The sequence below is a fragment of the Arachis duranensis genome, chromosome 5 (genome assembly GCF_000817695.3).
Source record: "Arachis duranensis cultivar V14167 chromosome 5, aradu.V14167.gnm2.J7QH, whole genome shotgun sequence".
NCBI lineage: Eukaryota > Viridiplantae > Streptophyta > Magnoliopsida > Fabales > Fabaceae > Arachis > Arachis duranensis.
This window is the reverse complement of record NC_029776.3, coordinates 2219750-2240680: the sequence shown is the minus strand read 5'-3', so window position 1 is coordinate 2240680 and position 20931 is coordinate 2219750. Positions and strand designations below refer to the sequence as shown.

At 34.9% G+C, this 20931-nt stretch overlaps 5 protein-coding genes across 5 annotated transcripts in view; 4 read left to right on the top strand and 1 right to left on the bottom strand.

Annotated features, from left to right (window-relative positions):
- Positions 1–1262: 1262 nt before the first annotated feature.
- On the top strand, positions 1263–5745 carry LOC107487110 (protein CYCLOPS). The gene is made up of 10 exons (XM_016107703.3): positions 1263–1871; positions 2572–2618; positions 2804–2944; positions 3056–3104; positions 3193–3928; positions 4286–4329; positions 4435–4480; positions 4873–4921; positions 5025–5153; positions 5321–5745. The coding sequence occupies exons 1-10, from the start codon at positions 1680–1682 to the stop codon at positions 5442–5444; spliced, it is 1557 nt and encodes a 518-aa protein (XP_015963189.1). The 5' UTR covers positions 1263–1679; the 3' UTR covers positions 5445–5745.
- A 265-nt stretch (positions 5746–6010) lies between these two features.
- Positions 6011–8898, bottom strand: LOC107487111 (uncharacterized). The gene is made up of 5 exons (XM_016107704.3): positions 8551–8898; positions 7680–7810; positions 7318–7443; positions 7038–7165; positions 6011–6664 (listed from the first exon to the last, which is right to left on the bottom strand). The coding sequence occupies exons 1-5, from the start codon at positions 8756–8758 to the stop codon at positions 6352–6354; spliced, it is 906 nt and encodes a 301-aa protein (XP_015963190.1). The 5' UTR covers positions 8759–8898; the 3' UTR covers positions 6011–6351.
- Positions 8899–8924: 26 nt separating this feature from the next.
- LOC107487113 (replication protein A 70 kDa DNA-binding subunit C) lies at positions 8925–12400 on the top strand. The gene is made up of 5 exons (XM_016107706.3): positions 8925–8993; positions 10105–10464; positions 11247–11441; positions 11540–11665; positions 11990–12400. Exons 2-5 carry the CDS (start codon positions 10196–10198, stop codon positions 12111–12113), a joined length of 714 nt encoding a protein of 237 aa, XP_015963192.1. The 5' UTR covers positions 8925–8993; positions 10105–10195; the 3' UTR covers positions 12114–12400.
- A 1678-nt stretch (positions 12401–14078) lies between these two features.
- On the top strand, positions 14079–17638 carry LOC107487112 (replication protein A 70 kDa DNA-binding subunit E). The gene is made up of 2 exons (XM_016107705.3): positions 14079–14604; positions 15149–17638. The coding sequence occupies exons 1-2, from the start codon at positions 14327–14329 to the stop codon at positions 17481–17483; spliced, it is 2613 nt and encodes an 870-aa protein (XP_015963191.1). The 5' UTR covers positions 14079–14326; the 3' UTR covers positions 17484–17638.
- Positions 17639–18210: 572 nt separating this feature from the next.
- The window catches only part of LOC107487115 (uncharacterized), a gene marked incomplete in the record, with an annotated part of 2955 nt that continues 234 nt past the window's right edge, over positions 18211–20931 (top strand). Inside the window, 4 exon segments of the mRNA XM_016107707.3 lie at positions 18211–18376; positions 19152–19324; positions 19445–19732; positions 20310–20931. Coding sequence (XP_015963193.1) covers positions 19178–19324; positions 19445–19732; positions 20310–20931 — 1057 coding nt within the window.

Genomic DNA, 20931 nt, shown 5'->3' with positions numbered 1-20931 from the left:
CCAAAGTAATGATAATTGCATTTGCATGGCACGTATATGCGTTGTTGTGGGCAACAAATCACCATTCATTACTTTATTATTCTTAATTTCTGATGTAATCAGCACTTGCACTATAAATTAAGGAAACTACATAGTAATGTTTAACGAAGTGTTTATGTTTTTTTAAAGTATAAGTTCATTTTTCTTTAAAAGGCGTTTAAAAATTAGGACTATTTCTAAAAAAATATTTATAAAGATGTTTTTCGAAGTTATAATTAAAAGTCTAATATGTGGTTTATACGTAGCGATTGGTTGAAATTCAAACTATGCAATTAGAAAGTGTTGTGCATATAGTAATTTATGATAAAAACACATGTGCACTCAACTTTACGTGAAGTTGATAGCTGAGAGTCGTTAGATGATTTGACTAACTTGACTAAATTTTCATCTAACAGCTCTCAACTATCAACTTTACGTAAAATCGACTGCACCTGAATTTTCACCATAATTTATTAGTCAATAATAATTTCTAATAGAATTTCAATTCATAAAATTACGTTTGTTTTTGAAAATAAAATAAGACAAAGAATTGAGAACAAAATTTAAAAAACAGAATATAATGAATATCTGTTTCAATTTTCTATTCCTATAAATAAATAAATGTAGCCTAACAAATTAGTCCTTCATTTGTGGAGAATACACTAAAAAATTAAAAGAAAATTATGAAATTAAAGGAAGAAAAAAGCTTGATATTGAATAGAAGGAGATTTGATGGAGGTGAGATTAAGGAAAGTTGCTTGCAGTCCTAAGCCAACAATGAAAACGGCATCTCAACAGCTTCCTTATTATAAAATTTCAACCAATGAAGTTCTTCAATGTCACTCTCATTCTCCCATCACCCAATACCACCCACCTTAGTCACTAATTTTTGTTAATTAATATCTTCAAATTGTCATTAAACTAATGCAACTATTCTCTTTGCTTCACCCAAAAGCTGAAATCTTTTCTCACTTTTAATCCTGCCCCTTAAAATCCCATTTTCAACGCGCCTTCTAAACCGTTGACGCACTCACATTAACCGCCGCAAGTTGTTATATTTTTTATTTTTTATAATTTTCTGCTTTCATTGCATAGAAGAGACAAATGAATGAAACAGAATCTTATGGAGTCATTTTTTCATTGTTAGTGAAAGCATATTTATATACAGTAATGCCTGTCATTGACCAAAGTAAATACTAGATACCGAGTTCTGATGAAGTTTTTTTTTTATATAAAATATATTATTGTATTCCAAGTTGATTGAAGTTTCACTAAGACCTGTTCATGTGCTGTAACTTGTATGTTAGTTGTTATGCCTGAAGGGTGTATGTAAAAATTCCTGAACTAAAACTGATCAACTCTTTTTCTTTTTTCTCCCTTCTTTTTCTTAAAAGGGAAATTGCTAGTTTGACAAAGTTCAAAGATTGAGTTTGTGGGGTTCAATTTTATAGTGTGTGAAGTAATGTCACAAAGTTTTGAAACATACTATTCCTTCACTTGGTTTTTGGAGTTGTGTTAGTGTGATAACACAGAACTCATATAGGAATCTTTCTTTCTGAAACTTGTTAAGTGCTAATTAGACAAGCTTTGAGTTGGAAAAAAAAGTATTAAAGTAGTTACTTCAAGTGGTTGACCTTGAGGAAGAAGAAACTACCATCACCATGGAAATGGAAGGGAGGGGATTCTCTGGCTTGTACAAGAACACAAGTGATGAGTTGTTCCTCAAGACTGTGATTGAGAGCCCTATTGGAATGCCAGTTCCGACCATGGAGACGTTGGGATTCAAGAATGTTTCTCAAAGCTTTCGCGTCGACAGCGAGGAGCTCTTCAAACGCTGGCTAACTAATGGAGAGGCAAGATTGCTATATATCATCACATTTTGATCATGTTTCTTGTGTTGCTTTTGTTCTGTTTTGTCTCACAGCAGAGCAGAAAATTTCCATGATGGCAGTTTTGTTTGACATACACATCTTTCAACATGAATTCCTGAACTCTATATCTTTTACTTGAGTACACATGATCACACATACTACTTCATTGATCTTTGCCGCCAATACCCAAATTATTCCTACTTCCGAGTTCCGAGAGTCCGACTAATTTGGCTCAAGAGTTGTGCCTGCCGCTCCTGATACCATATTTCACACTCTTCTGGATTTCACCAGTATGGCTTAGATTTCCTGAGTTTCTACCAAGAACTCAGTTTTCTCCATTACTTAATGACATTTAGATATACAATTGGGTTCTATCTAGAACATTGTTATGTCAAGGTTGGATTACCAAGAAGCAGCAATTAAAATTAAACAACAAAGTTCCCTGTATCTCAAGAATATGTTCCTCTGAGTTGACTGCACTTTTTACTCTTTTTACTTATTATTACTGCAATATGGTCTGCAAATACACAATATTAAGGCTTGTAATTAGTTTTGTTGGCGATGATATCAATGCCATGTAGTGATCCTTTTGAGTGTGGAGTTTGTAATTGGATATTGCTTATACCTACACTTTGCTGCATTTATATTTTCTATTATTTAACACCTTTGTTTTTCTTATCAGGTTTACAATTCATCAAGCATGGGACTTAACAGGCGATTATCAAAGAGGTATGCTAATATGAAGATACACTTTCACAAAAGTATTAAGTGGTTTGGTTTCCAATAATCTCTGTATGCAGATAATTGTGACTTTCCTTCATAATATTTTCTTTTCTTTTCTTTTGTTTATTATATGAGGCATACGTCCTGATTTTATATATTGTTTTGACATTGCGACTCTCTTTTAACTGCAGGGTGTCCACAGAACTTGCCAATGTGTCTAATCAGCAGCATGTTGGTGTAATTTCAGAAGAAAGAAGCAATGACAAATCATATGTACAAACTAATAACCCTTTATCCAATGATGTTTCAGGTGACTTTAATTTTCCAGTCAGGTAATTACTTCTGTTTTCCTCAAACAACCTATACTCATTAAATCTATGCTGCAATTTGTCTTGTAACCTTTATATTAATCTGTTTGACTAAGAAATTTCAATTTTCTTCAGAGATCCTGCAGATAGAGAACTGCAACCTGGTAACTTGTTCCTGGCCAAGGTATGTTTACATCATGTATCAAAATCTCGGCTGAAGTCATTATTCAATTAATATTCTTAGCCATTTGAAGTCTCATTGTTAAATGCAGGCATGGTTTCTTAGTGATCAAAGAATGACTAGGAGCCGGTCATCCGAATTGAGGAGGAGGTATACTGAAATGCAAAATGCGCAGGCAGCACAAAGTATCGAATCTATGTGCATGATGCCTCAACATGTTGATGGTATTGACACTATGAAACAAGAAGCAGCAAATTTAAATGGTATTGATTATCACTCGATGTATGAGCTTCCAAACCAGCAGCGATCATTCATGACTCCATCCAACTCATCTTCATCTACCTTCAAGACACTTCAATTCGGTGATGCAGATAAAGTTTCATCTTCTGTCAGCATACTAAAAGACACTCTGCAACGCAAGAGAGCCGAGAAGGAAGCCGCAGATAAAAGCCTAAATGGAATCTTTTGTCCTCAAGAACCTGTTTTCCAAACTAGTTTTCTTGAAGGACAAGAAAATTGGAGTCATCAGAAGCCAGTGAATGTTCAAGCTATGTCCAATGGCCAAGTTGATCACGGAGTCCTGCAAACGCTCGAAGGATCGGTGAACTTTGTTATGGATAGCTTTGCTAATCAGACAAACCAAATGTATATAGGGACAGCTTCACAAGAACCTTCTCAAAGTGAATCCTCCGCTGCTGCACCTGTTGTCTCCTCTGGTTTAGATGCTTGTGAAGGTCCCAGCAATTCAAATCAAACTCTTGGCGAAAGCTCATGGAAACAAGTGGGAGTGAGTAAAAGTTCAGAGAATACTCAAAATAAAGTCAAAGGTATAAGTTTTAACAAGGAGTATCCTAAATAATTTTTCATTCGACTTCCTTCATCATGTTCGTGTTGTTTGATATCAAAAATAAACTAAATCAGTTCATTGCGGAAGCTCTTTTATTTGAAAACTGATCCACCAAAAGAAGTGACTACAATGTACTAACTAGGAGTCCACACCATTATTATGTCCAATTTATAATTTGCATTCAAATGCTATTTTAGCTCAGAACTCGGAATATAATATTTTTTGATTATTTGGTTTTCAATCAGTATAGAATGTTTTTTACATTATTTGTTTTTTTTTTTAACAAATGTCCATCTTTTTCCCCGTTAAACTACAATTGTGTTTTGTGGATGTGCAGGTTTCAGAGAACAGATAATGGATAATCTCAAAGATGATCGGAAGGTATAGCATACTCTTTCATATCGTAACTTACTTCGATAGAATTATGGTTTCAACAAGAGTTAGTATTTATATCATTTTTCCTTTAAATCTTGTTAAATTGTGCAGAGGAGAAGTCTAGACAGATATGGATCTGTATCATCAGCAGTCTCAGGTAGCCATTTATTTTTAGATTACCATGTTAATGACTACTTCTTTAGATTCTACTTTCTACAATGTCATATGCATTTGGATAATTATAAATCCATGGATCTTAAATTCTTAATATAACAAAATATACTAGTTAGGTGCTCGAGGTAATGTTAACGAATAAAGGTAGATGCATATTAAATATTGGAAATAAGATTTACCATGTGAAATTCTAACTTATGCTAAGACAGAGATTTTATGTCCAAACCACAACTCACACAATTGCTTAATCATTTTGACATGATTGTCTGGATCACATGATGGGAACTATAGAGAAAATGATGAAAAAATGATTGAGTTGAAATTATGGCTTTTTGTTTGACTCTCTCTTATATCTCAAACTAAATGGTTGTGCAGAGGAAAAAGTAGACACTACAAAAAAGCGCAGGGTGGAACGTTCAAGGAAGTATGTAGATCAATCCTTAGAAACACATATAATGGAGTTTCTTCCTATCTCATATTGTATTCGATACCTGTTTCATTTGTAAAGCCATGTTCTTGTGATGCAGAATGGCTGAGGCAAAGGAAAGAAACTTAACACCATCAGTTCCCTCGGACATGCAAGCTGTCTTGAAGCGGTGCGAGACCCTTGAAAAGGAAGTCCGGTCGCTAAAACTTAATCTGTCCTTCATGAATAGGTAATCAAAGAAAAACAAAGTTTAGCACCTACTAAGATAGTAAGATGAAACATACATTATAGAATCACTTGAATTTTCATTCTTTATTTTCCTACTAACTGTTAAACTTAGTAAGCAAATTGTATATACATGAATTGATATATTGATCATACGCTGCGAATTTTCAGGAAGGATTCTGAACAGACAAAACAGATAGAAGACCTTCAGAAGCAGAACGAAGAGTTGGCAGACGAAAAAGAGCGCCTCCTAGAAGAGATTGAAAGAATGTTATCAGAAAATGGAAAAATCTAATGCTTATGTATCTCACCATAGTTAAGTTATGGGGGACAGTTTAGGCCTACACCTGATAAATAGTGAACCTCTGAAATCTATTTGCAAAATATTCCGTAAATCTCATATTGATTTTGTAACTTGTAAAATCTAACTGTTATTTGAGATTTGAGAAGTGCAGATTAGGATATCATATTGCTAATGAATTTGGTGAACTAGAACATGGATCTAATGTACTTATAAAGCTTAGCATGATTTAGGGTTGTAAGAAATGTGCAAATGCTAGTAGGCTATATAACAAGTGTTTGGCCTTCGGATTCCATCTAGCATTGATTTTTGCTTCTTGAGTATTCTTTGCTTGAATTAATTTTAAACTCAAAAAATACACGAACTCTTAATTGAATTGTGTTATGTTGTATATATAAAATATTAAATATTTCATCAACTAACACCAAGCATAATTAAGAAAAACAAGGGAAATTGATCCTCACAATTTAATTTTCACTTGAAAATGTTAAATATGATATTTAATTACAGAATCACAAAACATGTGATACAAAGAGACTCTTATGAGAAATCACACTTAATTTTGTCGCATAAATTAAATTGAGAAGATTCATTTCTTAAAATATGGTAGCTCCATTCAGTTTTCATACAAAAATGATTCCTAACAACTTTTATCAATTCAAGCCATAAACTTGAGTGAACAAGAGTGTAATCTAATTCAACCACGAACTTAGATTTGTTATTTCCGAATACTATGGCGGAACAAGACCTTTCATTCAAATCAAACTATTACATCTTTAATTTTCACTCATACTATACATAACTATATGAAGCAGCCGCTTACTTTTCATGGGACAAGAATGTCACCTTCTACAATTATAATGTTACAATTAAAAGGCATCGCACTTGTCAAAATTAAGTGCTATGATCTATGGATGCTGAAAATATCCATTAGACCAAGCCTCTTCCCATATTCAACAGCTAACCAAGCTACAAAGGATAAGTATGCCAAAAGAAAACATGCCCGCTTGATGAAAACAGCATTGACTCGTCGAGACAATATCCATGATGTAAAACACCGATATGTTTTAGATAGTAGTAGTTGTAGGAACCTAAAAAAGGTTATAGAGATCAAAGAAGTTGAGAACCCAGCCACAAGACCGGCTATGGTTTCCCATTTCCAATACTTGTTCCTTATCCTACCGGAAAACCACGAGCGCACCATCTCCGTGGCCCTGATAGAAGATTCATGCATAACACAAATGATAACATCATAAAAATATATTTATAAATTATAGTTTTCAAAAGTACAGGTGTATACGGCTTGCTAACTCAACCATATGGTGATGCAAAAATATCTCTATGGACGGTAACTTTATCTTCAGAATTATAGACTTTATCATAAGAATTCATTTTATATGTCAAAAATTCCTATCTAAGGCAATGCCACACCTATTTATGTGATCATAAAACCTCTTGGCACAAAAATGACAACTATAATGTTATACACTCTCTACAAACACATTTTAATTATGTCTAACAATTTAGATCATAGCAAATAAGCAATAAAATATTTGGTTTGGCATAGAAATAATGTAAAGTACTCACATATTAGAATATAGTTTAATCTTCTCAAGAGCAGACTGCCCATCTGCCTGGCAACTGAAAAGGTTATCTTGATCAAAACGCACTTTAGATACACCAGATGTGTACCAACAATCATAAGTTTCGTTGACCTAAGAGGAGGAAGAGAAAATATAAATGATATTGTAATACTATAGAGCTAACCTAAATCGTGATAATTGTTAACTATTATTATTTATGACACTTCTAAGAAACGTTCACATAATCAAAAATGTTATCGAAGACCACAGGTTGGGATTCCAACCTTAAATTTGTATTGTGCCAACCATGCAGCACCAAAATTAGGCCTGCAATAAAGAGGAAGGGCCTCATTTGGAGCCTCTGCAAATGCAACTTGTATCTGACCTGAAAAGTGATCTTTATACTCCACCTGAAACAGTGTTAAGGAAAATGATTTAAAACCCCCGAAAACAATTATCACTTGCTCTTTAATAATCACAATCATCAGATGATAAACCATGGATAAGCTATACGTGCTGCATGTGCGCTCGAGCGCGTGCACACACGATATAAATATTACTGATTATTACATCTCAAAAAACAATTTGTCACTGAGACGAAAATAAATAACCACCGAATGGACGATTGACAGCAATTCATAATAACCTGGAATACTGAAGCCCAATAGTAATCAAATCTACAGCGATATTTGCTCCTTTCAAAATGATGGAATACATCTTTTGCTTTATAATTTAATAATCCAAGTTCGCAAATCTTGGATGACCTAAGATCAACACCTGTAGTAAAAAATGGTAACAGCAGACACAATGTGATGAGAACTAAAATATGCCATCAATATGACATTTCTTCACAAGGCTTCAAACTAAATCACTATTGTGAATCAAAATAATACCAGAACTGAAAAAACATAAACCAAAGCAATGATTAGCACAAAAAATATCTATAAGGTGCAACACTAGTTTAAAGCATTTAATTCACTTCCTTCGCAACCAAATTATTATATACTGAAAGAGACAACATACATGAGAACATCTTTTCCATGAAGAACACATAAATGAGTGATATTGTCTACCTAAACTGATAAGGACTATTATGCCCTGATATGCAGACCTCAAAAGTTAGAACGTCAACAGACTCAACATTTCCATGACCCAACACCAACAATAACAAATGCCTTAGTTCTTGCCTTTGCCACTAAGTAACCCAATTGTGATCAAAATGTCTACAATTCAAAACTAGCATTTCCCACAACAATTTCAGACTTTCACTTTCTTATAAAGATAAATAAATAACTAAATGAACAAGTAGAGCAGCTAAGTGAATTCAATATTTTGTTAAATTAAGCATTCACTAAACTCCCTTTTACTTGAACAATTCCCACCTTTCAATACCTTAACCACACTACTGACTGAGCTAAATTCTACAATCCCAAAAAAGCAAGGAAAATTTTTTTTTTTGTTGTTCTAATTTGAGCAAATGAACGTGAGGGAAGTGATTGAATATGAACGAAGCAAACCTCTGGAGACAATTTTGCACTGTGATGGGAGAGAAATGGGGCTAGGGATTGAGAAATCGTCGAAAACCACCAACAACAACCCTACCAGAAACGGAATCGAGAAGAGCGCCATCAAGGGGAGTGCAATTGCCAGAGCCAACCGCAGCACGGAAAGCCAAACGGGGATTTTATTGGGAACTTCATCGTGCGGCTCAGACGAAGGATCCATCAATAATTATGATGATAAAGAAATCTAAAAGAGAAGGGGTGTTAGGGGTTTAAGGCCTTTAAGTGAACGGAAATGACGGCGGAGCCGGAGTCCGGAACCATTTATCTGGTCATCGGAGCAAAGATGAGAAGAATAAGAAAGAGAAGATTTTTTTTTGGGGGTCAAGGTGTAAGAGAAGACAAAACCCCGTTGGATGAGTGTTACCACTGTTACGGTCATGGTCAAAAACTCCGAGGTATTTTTATTTTTATTTTTATTTTTAAATTTTGTAAGAATTTATTGAAAATAGAATATAAAAATATTTTTTATGGTCAACCATGAATTTTATTTGATTTTTTGTTCAATTATTAATAATAGATAAATTAATAATTTTTAAGTTTATTTCATGATTTTAATTCAATAATTAAAAATGATTTTTAAATGTTTTAATATCTTAATTTTTAAACACTATTCTTATTCACAAATTAACAAAATGCATAATTTAAGCAAATGAGCATAAAATCTGAAGAAAAGTAACTCACTTTTAGCGCTAATTAAATTAATCATTAACATAATTATTAAGATTTAAGAATTGTATAACAGACTTTCAACTGTAAATTTGACTTTAATCTAATGAATTGCAAATGTGACGGCAGATTACATGACAAAAACTCAAAAACTGCCGTGTAAATGTAATATAATACTTCTTATACAGAGTGATTGTTACTCTAGCAAAATTTGATTGATTTTTAGCAGAAAATAATCAAAATATGTCCTTTTTTTAAATTTTTTTCCTGTGTATTTCTTTTGTCTTTAATCACAAAAAAACAAAAAATTTATCATTAACATAATTGTTCGGTCTACTTTCTCATGAACCTTTGTTGCTTATCATCAGCAACGGAATTACGACGGTAAGTCTTTTGAGGAAATTTTTTATTTTTAATATTGAAGTGATAGTGGAGTTTTTTTGAAAATGTGGATTGTTGGGTTGTTATATTCAAATGTGAAATCGTTTAATTAGAGAAGTAAAAATTGGATCGTCTGATTTATTAGAGGTATAGAAATCGGACCGTCTGATTTTTAGAGGTACATAAATCAGATCGTCCGATTTGTAGATGTACAGAAATCGAACCGTTCGATTTTTGAGAAGTACACAAATCAGACCGTCCAATTTGCGTTAAAAAAAATAAAAAAATTTAAAGTACAGACCCTCCGATTTATGTACTTTTCACCGTTTTAAAAAACACAAAAAATTATAATATTAAGCTATATTTACACTCCTACTTCAATAACAAAAAATTAGCCCCTTTTGAGGTTCTAATTTTTTTTTTTGTTATATATTATTTGTAACTGACTCATGGTGGCAGCACCTAGCTAGCAGCTACCTTGCCATTTTGGCGCTTCCCTTTAAATTCATGCTTCGACCCTCTCTTGTCTCCGATTTCTGACTCTGATCGAATGGCTGTTCAACTCACCCCATCGGCGATAACCACAATTTGCTCGAACCATTTCAGTTCGATTGAGAATCTGAAGCCGGTTTTGCAAGTAATCCACGTGAAGCTTTTCCCGTCGCAGGACAGGTACTGCTTGGTGCTCTCCGATGGCTCTCACTACCAGCAGTCTATACTCGCCACCAAGAAGAACCACTTGCTCACTTCCGGCACCTTGCAGACTGGTTCCATCATCGTCCTCACTTTGTTCACCACCTCCGTTATCCAGAACAGCACGTACGTATCTTTCGCTCTTCTCGCTTAATTTCCTTCCTTTTTTTTTTCCTTTTCTTTATTCAGTTTTTAGGGTTTTGATTTTGTTGAACGTGCTGGTGACCTTAGCTGTGTTGCTTAATCAAATTTGAATAATTTAGGATTGCTGCATGTGTTATACTAAGGGATGAGCGGATGAATGTGATTATTTATATGATCAATTTATTTAAGCTAACATTCTTATTTGAAACGTATAAGTGAGAAAATCTCGCAGAAATTGAATCAAACAGAAGATAGACAAGTGGCGAGAGACAGGGAAAGACATGGAAAGACATACATGAGATGGTCAATTGATGTATGAGTACAGTGTGAATGATTTGGTATTCCTTATTTCACTAAGGACTAATTCACCATGGATCCATGATTTAAAGCTATTTGGCTAATAGGTTGCTAGGGCGAGATCAAATTCTCGACAATTGCTTAAACTAACGAGTGAGGTGATTAGTTGTTGTCTTATTTGAAACACAAAATTGTAACATACTAACATGTTTGAAAATCAATATTTTTACCAAAAAATCAGAAGAATTAATTAAATACTTGAACGTGAAACTGTAACATATTTAAACAGTAAAATCACCAAATGCTATAAATGTTCAGAATAAACTGACTTATTCAACACTAGAAAGATTTTAAGATTTAAATCCACATTTTAGCTACCTTGAACACTAGACTGGACCTGATGGTAGCTTCTTTAGTGCTTTTGGATGTCAATATTTGTGATTGGCTGTGATTTTCACTGTAAACAGGATTATCATCATCGTTGATCTAGATGTGATACTTAAGAAATGTAATCCGATTGGAACTCCTGTGTCAGCAAATTTTGACGAATCTTATGCAAATCGAAACATGGGTTTCTGCAATCCTGAATCTCAGGCTTCAATAAGCCCCTTTCAAAATTCATATGTTCATCAACCTCAGCCCATGCATCAACAGCCAATGAAGTATGTCACTGGAAACCAATCCCAAAAAAGGAAACGTTCTCCAATAGAATTTCTTCCTATCTAGTATTCTATTGACTATTGGATTGCTTGTGTTGCAGAATGCCCGAGGCAAAGGAAAATTTCACACCATCAGTTTGCTTGGATATTCAAGCTGTCTTGAAGCGGTGTGAAATCGTTGAAAAGGAAGTTCAATCATTAAAAGATTGTTTGTCCCTCATCAACAGGTAACAAACCATATCATAGTTTAGTTCTTGCTAACATAAATCACTTGATTTGCTAATTACTTTTGTCCGCCAATAACATAATTTGACGACATTGAATAATTGTATAAAAAATTTTTAACTTATCCAAGTATATTTTGTGTTTGGATACCTTAAAGTTTTAGATGTTCTGATTTTATGAACTTATGAGCTAAAGAATTTAGATTAAAAAGCAAACAATGGTATGCTAGTAACTATTAATGCTATTTCCTACCAGCCTAATACCATATCACACAATGTATGCATGAATTGATTGATATAATAATCATTTATGTTATGAATTTTCAGGAAGGATTCAGAACAAAGAAAGCAGATAGAAGACCTTCGGAAGCAGAATGCAGAGTTGGCAGGCGAGAAACAGCGACTCCTACAAGCGATTCAAGGAATTTTGTCGGAAAATCGAAGGATCTAATTTTCGGTATTACTGCATGTCAAACTCAGTATATCTGAAATCTATTGTTGGAGAAAAATAGACATATTTGTAGCATTTTTTGTTATATTACGGTAGATGATTTAGTTATTAAATTTTGGTACACATCTACTTTTTTTTTGTTTTTTTAACCAAAGATAGGAAACTCGAACCGGCGACCTTTAGGTAACTAAGTATGGAAAAACTATGCTATTTGAGATATAATTCATTGATTTGGTATATATCTACTTAATATAATTGTTTTGGTATATTTTCATAGATTTAAGATCGTCTATAGGGAGAAAGTTGGTAAAGTGGTAAAGTAAAGAGTTAATTATTCTTAAATTAAGATAGTGGGGCATACATTTCATAGAAGTTACAAAAATCAATGGGGATTAACCTTTCAGTTTATTACTTCACATGAGACACTGAGATAGGAACACTTGAGATACAAAATTGTGTTTGGTAGATAAGACATGGACAAAGACATTATGTCCAAAGACATGAATTAGTGTATTTTGTATTCAATTATGATCCAGAGACACAAATAAGAGACACAATGTATTTTTTATATTTTCTTTTATTATTCTTGTTAATTTTTCATAATTATAACTTTTATTATTTATATATATGTTTCTTTCCAAATTTTTTAATAAAAAAATAGAATAAATTATACTTTTTTTAATTTTTTTAGTTTATCGCTAAATAAAATACAAGTATATTAATTTTTGTGTATCTATTTTTTATGTCTTATTTTTAACATCTTATTTTATCCTATTCTAAAAATGAAATGCAACCTAAATGTTGTGTGTCCTTTTCTTTTAGAAATAATATTTTTATTTAGTTATTTTTATCATATTCACTTTTATACTTAAAAGTGAAAAATATACTAAAAAAGTAGTGCAAATAATGCGAATCATAAAAATAACTCACAATAATATTATTTCATAATAAAATAATATAGTTCGATTATAAAATAGTGACATTTTGATTAATAATTAAATAAGATTCATGAAGTCCAAAATAAGTATACTTGTCACTTTTTTACTGATTTTTATTTTTTTTACAAAGTTTGATTAAGTCTAAACTAATTTGCATTTTTTTCTCTTCTTTAATTTTAGACTAATATTACACATCTAAATTTTTTAATAAATTAAGTCTAACTGAATTAAACAATAAAATTTAAAATAATATTAAGTCATAATTAATTTTTGTTAATTTAGATTAATTTTATTGAATTTGGTTAACAAAAAGATTAAAATGTATAATATTATTCATAATTTTATGAGTGCAACGTGCAACTGCTGGTTATTCCAAACTCATAGCTTAACCATTCTTTTGACTGAAAATTGACGTTATCAAAGAAATTTATACGAGATTAATGTTATCAAATTTCATCTTCCACATAGTCTTCTCTTTGGATTAATGAATAGGGTACATTTTTCTTCTATGTATAATAGAACGATAAAAGAGTAGTCCACAATCAATGTCTTAAAATGAGACAATTTATATTAAAAATAGAATAATAGATATTAAAACAAACTGCAAGTCTTAACTGCCTTCATGATGAGCATGGTATTTTTTCATAAACAATAAACTCTTAAAAAAATCGTTTATAATAATTTACTTTAATTATAGAACTTTACACTATACTAACATGTTTATTTTTTCTTTTTATTTTTCATCCAACTAAACCACACAAAAAAAAAAGACTCTTACATTATTTTCTTTTCCTCCTATTGTTTTTTTATTTTATCCAACAAAAAAAGAAGCATTTTTCATTAACCTGGAACATCAAATCCAATTATCTAAGCACCTATGACTTCTCTTCAATCACACCCACGTGTAAACTCCATGGCTTCTCCGAGAAGTCTTTTTAGATTTCGTGATGCCCAAATGTATGGTCGTAGGGAGGACACGTTCGTAATTTCAGTAAAACCCCAACACTGTTTTTTGCCCTTTTCAAATTAAATCCCACACACTCAATTTCGCGCTTCCTCCTCCAATTCCAAAACGTACCCCTAATTATGGCGCTTCTTTAAATTCTTCCCCCCCAGCCTCTAGGGTTTCAAATTTCTCACTCTTCTTTTCTCAACTCACCACCACTCTCTCTCTCTCTCTCTCTCCAAAACGCTTCAACGCACTCTAACCAAACTTCGGCGTTTCGTTTTACATCACTAAACGCGGTTTCAATTTCTTGCTAGGGTTCCCAAAAAATGGAGGTGAAACTCACCGAATCGGCGATTACGAAGATGTGCGAGAATTCCAGTTCGGCTGAGGATCTGAAGCCGATTTTGCAAGTAATGGACTTCAAGCTTGTGCAGTCGCAACAGAACAATACCGAGAGGTTCCGTTTGGTTCTCTCTGATGGCTCCCATTACCAGCAAAGCATGCTCGCTACGCAGAAGAACGATTTGATCCATTCTGGCAAGTTGCAGAGAGGTTCTATCATCGTTCTCAATCAGTACACATGCAGCCTTGTCCAGGGCCGATCGTATGTGTTGTTTCTCCCTTTTTCTCTTTGTGTCTTAGCTATCAATTTTATCTTTTTAGCTTTGGAGTCAGCGGAAAGGGGATGTTGTTGCTTTGGATTGAGATGATTTTCTGGGGGTGGTGGTTTGTTAAAGGTGGTTCTTTATTGTGTTGTTCTCTTATCTTCTGGTGTGTTTGACAGCTTTAATATCTATTCTTGTTTATTCAAGTTTTGATTAAGTTCAATCTGTTTTGTGTTCTGTCCTCCGGGTTTCCAAGTTTGTGTTGTCTTTGAAATCTCATGAATTTTAATGCTTCGGAAAATGGGATCTTTGGAAGTAGGATGACTGGGTATTGTGTGATAGCTGAAGAATTAAATGAAAGGAAATTGATTTTATATTCATTTCCGAGGGCGCAGGAACAGTTTTACAGTTGAATGCTTTATTGCCCTGTTGTGTGTGTGTGTGACTGTGTCTGTAGATTTTGGTATTGATTGCAGCTTTAGGTATTTTTGGCCTCAATACCAATAATTTGTGATGATCTGGCTTCATTTTCATTATAAACAGGATCATTATTATCATTGAACTAGATATTCTGTTGGACAAATGCGAGCTACTTGGAAAACCGGTCAGTGCAACAAAATTTGCTCCGTCACAATCTGCAACTGATCAATCAGGAATTACCTCTGGGAATAATGTGCCTGGTCCTTCTCCGGAACCCCCAAAAGTAAATCAACCTGCTAGTAGTGTTGGCTCTTCTAGTTTTGACATGGGGAGATTCGGTGCATCAAATGCCCCTCCTGCTTATCCAAAAGCAGAGCCTAGAGCTATGGGACCTAGTTCTGGCATTGCAGGTTATAGTTCAACAAATGTTCCTTTTACTTATCCTAAACCAGAGCCTGGAGCTACATTACCTAGATCAGGACAGTCTGGTGGGTCTTATGGTGATCAGAATGTGGGTTATCGCAATCCCCAATCTGAGGCATCAAGGCCCTTTCAAAATTCTTATGCTCGTCCACCTCAGCCCATGTATCGACAGCCATCTCCGGTGTACAATAACAGAGGCCCTGCGGCAAGAAATGAAGCTCACCCTAGGATCATTCCAATAGCCGCATTGAATCCATACCAGAATAACTGGACAATTAAAGCTAGAGTAACAGCTAAGGGAGAACTCAGGCACTATAGTAGTGCCCGAGGTGATGGAAAAGTGTTTTCTTTTGATCTTCTTGATTCTGATGGTGGAGAAATCCGGGCAACTTGCTTTAATACTGTGGCTGATCAGTTTTACAATGTAATTGAAGCTGGAAATATCTATCTGCTTTCCAGGGGACATTTAAAGGCAGCAAATAAGGACTTCAATCACCTTCGTAATGATCAAGAACTGACCCTTGATATAGCCACCATTATACAACCATGCCATGATGATGTGTCAATTCCACAGCAGACTTTTAACTTCCGTCCAATTATTGAAGTTGAAACTATTGAAAACAATACTATTTTGGATGTGATTGGTGTGGTGTCTTCTATTAGTCCTACTGCTTCAATTATGAGGAAAAATGGCACTGAAACTCAAAAGAGAACCCTCCAGTTGAAAGACATGTCTGGTCGAAGTGTTGAATTAACCATGTGGGGAAATTTTTGCAATGCAGAAGGACAAAGGCTACAAAGTCTCTGTGATGCTGGAAGATTTCCAGTTTTGGCTGCCAAAGCCGTCAGAGTAAGTGATTTCAACGGGAAGTCAGTTGGGACCATAGCCACTAGCCAGCTATTTGTAGAGCCTGATTTTGTGGATGCTTGTAGGCTGAGGGAATGGTTTGACAAGGAGGGGAGGAATGTTCCTACTATTTCTCTTTCCAGAGAAGCATCTAATTTTGGCAAGTCTGATGTGCGGAAGACCGTATCCCAGATTAAAGATGAGAAATTAGGGACATCTGAGAAGCCTGATTGGATATCTGTTTGTGCAAGTATTTCATACATGAAGGTTGATAACTTCTGCTACACAGCTTGCCCTGTCCTGATAGGTGACAGGCAATGCAACAAAAAAGTGACTAATAATGGAGATGGGAAATGGCGATGTGAAAGGTGTGATCAGACTGTTGATGCTTGTGATTATAGGTACATTCTGCAATTCCAGATTCAGGATCACACTGGCTTGACATGGGTTACTGCTTTCCAGGAGAGTGGCGAGGAGATCATGGGTATGTCTGCTAAAGAATTGTATAACCTTAAATTCGAACAAATGGATGATGAAAAATTTGCAGAAATCATGCGTAAGGTTCTCTTTGGTAAGTATATGTTCAAGTTGAAAGTAAAGGAGGAAACGTACAGTGATGAGCAGCGTGTCAAGTCGACGGTAGTAAAAGCAGAGAAGGTAAGCTTTCCATCTGAATCTAAATTTCTTCTGGATATGATTGATAAGCTTAAGTCTGAGAATGGAGAAGGTACCAATCCTAGCACCATAGCTAATACTGCCGGACTAGTCAGCACTGGAACTGGACAATCTATGCCACCACCAGTTTACAATTCTGTGATGAGCAACAGTAGTGCCGGTATTGATTATAGAAACCAATATAGCAACTCTTTTGCTACTTCAACTGGTGCTCCTGCTCCTGCTTCATATATGTCATGTAGCATATGTGGTTGCTCTGGTCACAGCTCTGCACAATGCCCTAATAATATGATGAATATGCCTGCTCAGCCGGCAGCAAGAGGCGGTGGATTCACAAGCAGGGCATCTGCCGGATCAGGAGGAGCCTCTGGCGAATGCTTTAAATGCCATCAACCTGGCCATTGGGCAAAAGATTGCCCTGCTTACAGTGCAGCACCACCAGCTTATGGAAGCGCTAACGGAATGCAAGGTAGATATGGAATTGCCCCAAAGCAACAATATGGAGGATATTGAAATTTGGGAAAACCCCGCCGTGTTTTGTTACCTTATGATTATTACAGCAATAATTTGTTTAGGTTTAAGTCAGGTCTAGAATATGAGCAGTATCTGAACTGTGTAAATATAGTTCACGTAATTATGTGGCTTTTTGAATGCGTCATTTTTCTCGATGCCGTCATTTTGCTAAGTGCGAAAATTGTATTTTATTTTCAAGCATATCTTTTTTAATTTAATTTTATTACGTTGATAATATAAGAAGTTTTATATAGTTATCAATTTAATTTTATATATTGTTTTAATTATATAAAGTATTTTAAAATTTTTTTATTTTAATAATTAATAATATATGCTGTTTCTAAACTCATTTCAAAGTACATGTTAAGAATAAGGTTAGACAGATTAACATAAAAAATATATTTAGACACAAAAAATATGCGTATTAGACGACTACGAATAATTATAATATTTAAAATGTGTCCGATATACGAATATAACAAATCAAAAAGGTATCCGTGCTTTATAGATACCAAGTCTATCACAAAATAAATTTAAAGGGATTTGTTTTAACTATAATTGCGTTGTTGTTTTAAATGCATTAAATGCATTATGATTAAATACATTGACTCAAAAGAATACAACTAAAATTAAACGCATAAACATTTTAGTGAATATTAATATTAATTCTGGCAGAATCTAGCACCAGAATCAAGTATACCTGAACCGTGTCAAACCAAAAGTGGGAACCGGTTAGGTGGATCAGGCAACTCCACAAAAACGAAACAGTACTTAGAAGTAAAGGCACGTGCCATTTACCGGCTAAGCAGGTTAGCTGTTGCCTCCTCTGTAAATCCCGTGGCCTCCGTACGCCCGTGCTTGTGGTCACCACAAACCGCAGTTCTCTCCACAAGGTTTCTTCTTCCTCCTCTCTCTCCGCCAATCGCTTTCGCTTTTTCGATTCTTAGTTTCTCTGAAATTCAATCCTTTTTTCCCCTTCGATTCGGTGTTAGAAATGCATGATTTTTTTTTTTTGAAATTTGTTGGTTTTCATATTGGTCCCCTTGTCATTTCTCGGTTTCTGGATTCTTTGATACTTCCATTTTGCTGCAATTTGTGCTTAATTGCATTTTTGGTTTCTTACTGTGAATTAATTGTATTTCGATTTATGGTTGAATTGTTATTATTAATTGTTGTGTGTATGTCTTCTAGAAGCTTCTGATTGGTTCCTGATATTTTGAAATCATTGTCTAACACTGTATTTGTGAAAGGTGATAGTATGATTTCACTACAGCACTGTGCAATCTGTTGCCCCCTTCTTCTTTCATGAGATGAATTGTATGTTTAACTTGTTGTGCTTATTTTGTGATTTGTCTGAATATGGGGAGGCTTTTTTTTGTTTATCAGACCAGGTGATTGAGAAGACAGTGATTGTGATGTGGATACTAGTTAATTGGGCTTTCTTCCTTTGGAGTTTTTATAACTTTTGTAATAGCTTCATTGTTTCTTTCATTTCTCACAGCATTCCTTTGATGCTTTGCAGCTTAGTTTCTTAATTTCTATTGGACTGGTCATATACTTTATGGGTTACTAGTTTGCATAAGCCTAGTTCCTTGCAATAGAATTTTCTATTTATGTTATATGATTGGTTTCTTCTGATATGAAATGTATTTTTTTCCTTGTTTCTAGAGGAAGTTTTTTCAACAAAAGAAGCAATGGACTTTTTTCTAAACGGAATGAATGGGATTGGTGATGAATCTGAGTGCCCCTTTGATGCAATGGACATGCAAAGGTGCCCATTCTTGAGGAACATCAACAAACCTACAAACTTCTCCTTCTCTTCAGCTTATATGCCTGTTCCTGTAAGTTGTTCATCTAATGATTGTTGTAACGTTTCCTCTGGCATTTTGTCTCAAGATGAAATTTCAAATTGGGATTAATAGTTAACTATTAGTTTGGCTAATTGTGTTCTTAATATTCAGGTCCATGGAAGAAAGGGTCCTATATTTGAAGATGGTCCTAGTTTTGACATGGCATTTAAGCTCTTCCATGGGAAAGATGGAGTTGTTCCCCTCTTTGAGAGATCTGACTTTAACAATGGCTGTAGGGAAGCCGATTCTATGCCTGTTTTTAACCCGTTAGCAGGAAGAGCTGCTACCATAAGTCTGTCAGCATTTGGACCTGGTGGCCTATTTAATTTTGGGACTCTTTCTGAGAAATGGAAGAAGCAGAAGTCGGAATCATCAAAGAGAAAGGAACACTCGTCCCTGGTAAAATTTTTCATTTGTGTTTCCTTTTACCGTTTCTTTACCCTCTTACAAGTATGTTTACTAAACAGAACTCCCATTGTGACATATGGATGGGACGAAACAACTACCATTTTGATTTACAGCCTCATGATAATATGATTTACAGCTACGATTTATGATACACGTTGGGCAGTAAAATCCAACAATAGAAGAAGCTGTGCTGTATAGATGAGATTGGTGTGATGGATGAGTGGAAATAACACTAGACAGGATGGGGTTAAGAATGAACGCATTGAAGTTACGGTAGTGCCTTGTTTAGAATAGATTTAAGATTCTTGAGTGGTTTGATCATGTCGGAGAAGACTTGTAAAAGTGGAAGGTAGCTTAAGAAGAAACATGGATCAAACCATTGTGAAGTAATTAAGCTTGGTGGCTTGTTTACAAAAATGGTTCATGATAGGATGCAACAATGGTGTAGTGTGATTCACCTAGTCTACTCCACCTTGTAGGATAAGGCTTTTCTTGTTGTTGTTAAGTTGCTAACTGTTTAAGAAACTTGACTTATGTTGCTTTTTCTTTCTCCTGCCAAACATTTTAGGAAGGGGATGCATCAAAGCATGAAGCGCTTGGAAATGAATGGCTAGCAAATGGAAATTGCCCTATAGCTAAGTCTTATAGAGCTGTAAGCAATGTTCTCCCACTTGTTGCTACGGCTTTTCGGCCACCACCTGGAATAAAGATTAGATGCCCACCTGCTGTTGTTGCTGCAAGAGCTGCTCTTGCTCGTACAGCATTTGTGAAAAACCTGCGCCCGCAGCCCCTTCCTGCGAAAATGCTTTGTATTGCAGCAATGGGCATGGCACTTAATGTGCCCCTGGGCATGTGGAAGGAACACACCAAGAAATTCTCGCTGTCTTGGTTTGCAGCCGTGCATGCTGCTGTTCCCTTTATAGCCATGCTTCGGAAGTCGGTAGTGATGCCTAAATCAGCAATGGCATTGACCATTGCAGCTTCTATCCTCGGCCAGGTCATTGGCTCAAGAGCTGAGCGTATCCGGCTGAAAGCAGCAGCAGTAGCTGAGACCGGAAAAGTGGCAGCAGAGACGGCAAGCAGCGTGGCCAACTATAATCCCATGCAGATTGGTGATATTAGGGTTGGTTGCTGTGGTCCGGAGGGGATGGTTCTGAAGGCGCTTCCCGGTAAGGACACTGGTTCAACTT

Excerpts from the sequence above, each read along its gene's own strand:
- LOC107487110 (XM_016107703.3), top strand. The coding sequence starts at position 1,680 with ATGGAAATGGAAGGGAGGGGATTCTCTGGCTTGTACAAGAACACAAGT. Across the intron at positions 2,945-3,055 it reads GACTTTAATTTTCCAGTCAG|AGATCCTGCAGATAGAGAAC; the intron begins GTAATTACTTCT and ends AATTTTCTTCAG. Across the intron at positions 5,154-5,320 it reads AATCTGTCCTTCATGAATAG|GAAGGATTCTGAACAGACAA; the intron begins GTAATCAAAGAA and ends GCGAATTTTCAG.
- LOC107487111 (XM_016107704.3), bottom strand. The coding sequence starts at position 8,758 with ATGGATCCTTCGTCTGAGCCGCACGATGAAGTTCCCAATAAAATCCCC. Across the intron at positions 7,811-8,550 it reads GTGCAAAATTGTCTCCAGAG|GTGTTGATCTTAGGTCATCC; the intron begins GTTTGCTTCGTT and ends TTTTTACTACAG. Across the intron at positions 7,444-7,679 it reads ATTGGGCTTCAGTATTCCAG|GTGGAGTATAAAGATCACTT; the intron begins GTTATTATGAAT and ends ACACTGTTTCAG.
- LOC107487113 (XM_016107706.3), top strand. The coding sequence starts at position 10,196 with ATGGCTGTTCAACTCACCCCATCGGCGATAACCACAATTTGCTCGAAC. Across the intron at positions 10,465-11,246 it reads TCCGTTATCCAGAACAGCAC|GATTATCATCATCGTTGATC; the intron begins GTACGTATCTTT and ends CACTGTAAACAG. Across the intron at positions 11,442-11,539 it reads ATGCATCAACAGCCAATGAA|AATGCCCGAGGCAAAGGAAA; the intron begins GTATGTCACTGG and ends CTTGTGTTGCAG.
- LOC107487112 (XM_016107705.3), top strand. The coding sequence starts at position 14,327 with ATGGAGGTGAAACTCACCGAATCGGCGATTACGAAGATGTGCGAGAAT. Across the intron at positions 14,605-15,148 it reads AGCCTTGTCCAGGGCCGATC|GATCATTATTATCATTGAAC; the intron begins GTATGTGTTGTT and ends CATTATAAACAG.